The sequence below is a fragment of the Octodon degus genome, unplaced genomic scaffold, assembly GCF_000260255.1.
Source record: "Octodon degus isolate 3935 unplaced genomic scaffold, OctDeg1.0 scaffold00022, whole genome shotgun sequence".
In the NCBI taxonomy this organism is placed as follows: Eukaryota; Metazoa; Chordata; class Mammalia; order Rodentia; family Octodontidae; genus Octodon; species Octodon degus.
Window position 1 is genome coordinate 340,314 of NW_004524598.1, and position 6,459 is coordinate 346,772.

At 36.3% G+C, this 6,459-nt stretch overlaps 1 protein-coding gene across 1 annotated transcript in view; it reads left to right on the forward strand.

The window, feature by feature from the left end:
- The window catches only part of Mms22l (MMS22 like, DNA repair protein), a 128,568-nt gene that overhangs the window by 16,627 nt on the left and 105,482 nt on the right, over nucleotides 1-6,459 (forward strand). The window contains exon 9 of the mRNA XM_004628288.2: nucleotides 1,740-1,853. Coding sequence (XP_004628345.1) covers nucleotides 1,740-1,853 — 114 coding nt within the window. The remainder of the gene's footprint in view (nucleotides 1-1,739; nucleotides 1,854-6,459) is intronic.

The window sequence follows — 6,459 nt, forward strand, 5'->3', positions numbered from 1 at the left end:
TTTTAATTTGCATTTCACGAATGGCTAGTGACGTGGAGCATTTTTTCATATATTTATTCGCTTCTTTAATTTCTTCCTCTGAGAAGTGTGTGTTCATCTCGGATGCCCATTTCTGCAATTGGGTCTTTAAATTTTGGGGCCCTAGTTTTTTTAGTTCTTTATAAATTCTAGAGAGCAGACCTTTGTCTGAGTACATATTTGTCAAGATTTTTGTGGAATTTGTGTGTTTTCTTTTCACTTTGTTGGTAATTTCTTTTGACGTGCAAAAACTTCTCAATAAGAGGAGGTCCCGGTTGTTAATTCTTTCAAGTGATTCCTGTGCCATTTGATTTCTGTCCATGAACTCTTTGCCTACCCTTATGTCTTCAAGAGTTCCACCTACTTTCTCTTCCAGGAGATATAATGCTTCTGTTTTAATGTTTAGATCTTTAATCCATTTTGACTTTAGCTTAGTGCATGGTGATAGACCTGGGGCAAGTTTTAGTTTTCGGCATGTAGAAAGCCAGTTTTTCAGCAACATTTGTTAAAGAGGCTATCTTTCTTCCAGTGACTTGTTTGGCCCGTTTGTCGAAATAAGGTGGCTGAGTGTGTTCGTAAGGCTTCAGCATCTTCTAATCTATTCCATTGATCCTCAGGTCTATTTCATTGCTAGTACCATGCTGATTTTATCACAGTAGCCTTGTAGTATAATTTCAAGTCAGGAATTATAATGTCTTCTGCCTTGTCTTTGTTGGCCAGGATTGTCTTTGTTTCCAAATAAATTTTAGGAATGATTTTGCTCGGTCTATGTGGTATGTTGGTGGTAGTTTGATAGGGATTGCATTAAATCTGTACAGCAATTTTGGGAGTATGGCCGTTTTCACAGTGTTGGTTCTTCTTATTCAGGAGCATGGAATATCTTTCCATTTTCTGAAATCCTCTATGATCTCTTTTTTTAAGAGTACTGTAATTTTCCTCGAAAAGTTCGTTGACTTGTTTAGTTAGATGAATTCCAAGGTACATCATTTTCCTCGCTGCTACTGTAAAAGGTATTGTTTCTCTAATTTCCCTCTCAGTGTGTTTGTTATCTTTGTAGAGGAATGCTGTTGACTTTTGGTCATTGACTTTATCTTGCTATGCTACTGAATTTGTGTACTCTAGTAGCTTCTTGGTGGAGTATTTGGGATCTTCCAAGTAATGTATCATGTCACCTGCAAATAATGATAATTTAACTTCTTCTTTAGCTATTCTTATTCCTTTTATTTCAAATTTAATTTAGTCCATGATGAAAGCTATGGATCCAATTTTAATTTCTGAATTTTTTTTTTCTTTTTTTTTTTTTTGTATTTTAGGGAAGGATCTACAGAGTGTTCAGGTTGCACTTGTAGTGATCCGCCTGTTTACAGCCACCCAAGTGCTGGGTTTACAGGCACACACCACCATGCCCAAGCTCAGTTGCTGTCTCAGTGTGCCCCGGGGTCCGGGCCAGCACAGCAGGCCCGGACATCGAACCCTGGGCCCCTGGGCCTGGTTGCAGGCACTTTAATCTGCTAAGCTATTTGGCCGGCCCTCAATTTTAATTTTTAACATGTGCAGAGCCTTTGGTACCCAAGGTGTCTTCTAGGTATAATTGATTTATTTCTAATTGTATTTCTTAGGATGTATATTTTTAAAAGCAATTCTTTTAAAACAATCAGATATGTGGTATGTAAAATTTTGTTAGCTACTTATAAATAATTTCTTCTGGTTCTTTTCTACAGGTTAGACCTTCTGAACCATTACTGAGTGATCATTGTTCTTGTTCATGCATGAAAGAATTATGGGTTCTACTTACACATATTCTAGGCCACCGACATAAATGGTCTCTCTCAGAAGTAAGTTGAAAAACTGATTTTTAGTGATAGTTAACTGACTCTTAGATTTATTCAGTAGCTTGTCCAAGAATATCGTCTGACTATAAGTCTCACTTTCTACAAAAGGTTAAAATTGCTTTTGTATACTGTTTTTGTAACCCAGAACTTGATCAGGTTTATAATCTGAGTTCATATTACCTGTATTTTATTTGAAAATTGAAGCCATTGACTTCTAAGTAGCCAGAGATAATGATTGGATATCTAAACTCATGTTCTAACCACCTCAGGAAATATAGAAAAAGAACAAAACTTCACCAGATATGTTGATTACATAACTAGAAAATAGGACTATTCAAGCTGTAAATTTCAAAAAGTAAAAATTACTGAAGCTTCTACCACATCCGTTTCTAAACAAGCAGGAATCTTCTGACATAACTCAGGAGAGAAGAGGGCTGACTATGATCATAAAATTGGCCTAAAACAACTGCCAGGATAGGAAAATATTCAGTATATTTTGTAGCAGATCTATAAACTATAGAAACAGAATAAATGATTATCATGAAGCGAAGAGAAAGTATTTGAAGAGAGGGGTTTGAAGGGAGAAAAGGCAGATAGGAAGTCATGGTAGCATTTGGTGACTGAGGTGATGGGATTAAGAAGCCAAAATTTATTTATTTATTCATTTAATTTTTTTTGTATCTAGTTCAGGGTCTACAGGGTCTCACTACACAGATCGGACTCTTAGTGATCCTCCTCTTTAGCTTCCCAAGTGCTGGGATTACAAGTGGGAGCCACCACACCCAGTCTGAATCACCATCTCAGCATGGGGGCAGGGCCTACACGGCCAGCCCAGGGATCCAACTCCCAGCCCCTGCGTCTGCCTAAGCAGGCGCTTTAATCTGCTGAGCTATTTAGCCCAAGAAGCCAAACTTTAGGTTTAAAGAAGATACAGGTTCCTGTGATGAATATGATTATTAATGTGTACCTAAAATATACCAATAAACTTAATTAATTAAAAAATTTAGGTTCTGGCCAGGTGCGGTGGTATATGTCTGTAATCCTAGTACTTGTGAGGCTAAGGAAGGAGGATCATTGTGTGAGACCAGCCTGGTCTACAAAGTGAGCTCAAAGCCATCCTGAACTGCACAGTGAGACCTTGTCTCAAGAAAGACTAAAAAACAAAAAGAATCCCAAAGAGTTTACTAACCCACCACTACCACCATATAAAGAGAAGAAAAAGAAAATCTAGAAAAAGAACAGTCTTTTGGGACCTTACAAAAGAGAGTGCCCCTGAACCAGGAATCCTTTTAACTAGTGTAAATTTACAAATGTAATGAGTGAAACTAAATAAGCTTGTACAAAATAACTGGAAGAAAACTAAGAGCAAAATTACTCCAGCTGGTGAAACCCTCTTCCCCAGAAAGTTCGAAGGCAGATGAAGATTTAAGTAGGATAGCCTTATAGAGCTAGAAAACCTGGTAGATATCACCATAATGAAGTAATAAAAGTTTAACCAGTAAATGATAAATTGGTGTATATCCCCAGTATAATGCATTGAAAGAACAAAAATATTTCTGCTATTTTTTTGACAAAAATATTAGTAGTCAGATAAGAATAATGACTGGCATATGCTCTTAAAAAGTGCCAAGTTTGTAAGTGATAAAATCTGTGAAGTTGTTACAGATTAACATTAAAGGAAGCATATAGTCGCTGAATGCGGTTTATAATAGCCTCATGATGCAGGAGGGAGATTTTGATAATGCTTGGTATGTGCATTATAGTACAGAGACAAAGATGGAAAATACCAGAGTAGCTAAGTGGCATGGAGAGGGCATGAAAAAAGTTGTGAAGCTTAGGGAAGGTATTTGATGAATGCACATCTGCTTGTAATTCGAATGGGGACAGGAGTGAAACAGTAAACATTTAAAGAAAAAAAGAAAGTAAAAGCTATCTGATCGGATCAAGAAATGCAGTGGACCACTTAAGGTTTATAAAAGAAGAATGCAATCAGATGCATCATGATGGAATTATAAAATGTTAAAGATAAAGTCAATTCATCAAGTAGAAAAAAACTATTGAGTGAAAATGAGAAGGGCAGCTGACTTCTCAGCAGCATTGGAGACCAAGGGAGTGCTGTCTCCATTTTATTAAAACTAAAATATTTGTCAACCTAAAATTCTTCATTCATCAGCCTTTCAAGAAGGAGATTCTCAGAGGTTGTATTCCTACAGCACCTGTGAATTGAGAAAAACCATGAATTTCAGATATAGTCAGAGAAACGCTTATAAGTACCTATTTAGATTAAAACCTAAATATACTATGTCTCCTGCAGTTATGGAATTTAATAAAATATTGTATTATAAAAGGCTTAGAAGGTTCAGGACTTTTTGGCGACGTCTTAGGGATCTTAGAGCTTTTAGAAGAATAAAACAGAACATTAGTGGTGTAGCAGTCTGTTACCACGTGGGAATGCCAGTGCATCTGCCAGAGATGGTTTACAAGACAGGAGCCAGTCAGCAACAAGAAGAACTGAGTAACACTCTCTGGCTTCTTGCATACTTCCCACGAAAAAACAATTGTGAAGGATATTTGTGGTTTCCTCAATATAGTAGGTGTTTCTGGGAACCATTATTAGTTAGGTTCTAAGGAAAAAAATCCTAGGGCTTTAGAGGTAGCTCAGTGATCTTGCCCTGCTTGGGGCAAGCACAATGACCCAGGTATTCCATCCCCAGTGCCACATGCCTTGCCTGCCCTGATCAGTGCACGCCCAACTGGCCACAAAGACCTGGTGTGATGGCACATGCTTGTAATCCCAGCACTGGGGAGGCTGAAACAGGAGGATCACTATGAGTCTGAGCTGTGTAGTGAGACCCTGTACCAAATAAGGAAAAATCCTGGATGACTAAGACCAGGAACTCTGAACTGTGGCTTTGTGGAATGTACTGTACTGTTATTTCTAAGGTCATCAGCACTAAAAGAAGAGGAGGCGACTCCATCAAGATGTTGGAGGGTAAAAATATTCAACTCGATGTTGATGGATACAATAGGTGTAGAAATAAAATTATAGCCTAAGACTGATTTAAAACTAAATTTAGTAGTCATTACCTTTTACTAAAAGCTGTATTTAAAGTATCTATTTACTAAAGAGATTTAAAACTAAATACATCAAGGTTCTTAATTGATAGAAAAATGTATACAAATGGTGATACATCAAACTGAAAAAATTAGGTTTTTAAAACAGTTGTAATTTTTTGATATCAATTCAGTTTATAATTTTTTATGTAGGAAGTTAGCATGTTAAATATAGAACATAAAAATTTATAGAATTTCAAAGAGAAATATACATATGAAGATTGAAATATAGTTCTAAATAATTTGTTGGTGAAAAACAATACAGATTACAAATTTTTTTGGAATACATGGTAACTATAAGTTAAATCCTATAGAGGGAAATTTGTAACTTTCATTGCAGATATTAGAGAAATAAAAAGATTAAAAATTAATGAATTCACCAAAAACTATTAAAAATAACCCCCATAGTAAACTTGAAGTAAAAGGAAGGAAATAAATGAAACAACAGTGAACATCAAAACAGTTAAGCCAGGTGTGGTGCCACATGCCTATAACCCCAGTACTTGGGAGCAGTACTGAGAGTTTGAGGCCAGCCTGGGCTATACAGTGAGTTCAGGGCCAACCTACACTATAAAGTGAGACTGTATCTCAGAAAGCAAAACAAAAAAACCCACCAAAAGCAACTAAAAGTTGGGTCATGAAAACAGTAGCCAGGTGTTGTGGTGCATGCCTGTAATCCCCGCACTTGAGAGGTAGAGGCAAGATTGCTGTGAGTTTGAGGCCAGCCCAGGATATGCAGTGAGTTCAAGGTCAGCCTCCATTAACTAGCAAGACCCTGTCTCAAAAAAACCCAAAGAAAATAAGGAAAGAATATTATAGATAAAAGGATCAATGTCTCTTGAGATAATTACAGAAGGAATTAATACTTAAGAAAACAATACTAAAAGTAAGGGTATGACTTCAGTTTCTGTAGACATTAAAAACTAAGAACTTGTCAACAATTTTATACCTAATAACTTTCATATTTACATGTAATACCCCCCTCAAAAAAAATTAGCAAAACTTTGCTAAAACACACTAAGTGTTCAAAGGCACTAGATTAAATGTTTTACTGTGTAGAAATTGACGTGTTTCATTGAACTGTGATAATCATGAATGAGTTCAAAAACATGATGTTGAGCAAAAAAACCCCAATTTATTAAATAACAGAAACAAACCACTTACTATAAGCATACATTAAAAAAAATAGGGCCAGGGAGATGGTTCAGTAGAATAAGTGCTTGCCTGGCAAGCACAAGGGTCTGAGTTCAATCCCCAGTTCCGCCAAAAAAAAGAAAAACATAAAAACATGTACATGAGTCTGAGCAGTATGTAATGTAGGCTTACAGGCTTTTGTAGTGCTGACAAACTTTTAAAACCAAAGGAGTGATTCATGATGAAAGTCAGGACAATTGTTACTATTAGATGGGAGAAGATGATGTTACTTTGGGAACATGTAGGATATATCTAACCTAGCAATTATGCTCTAATTCTTTTTTTTTTTTTTTTTTTTTTT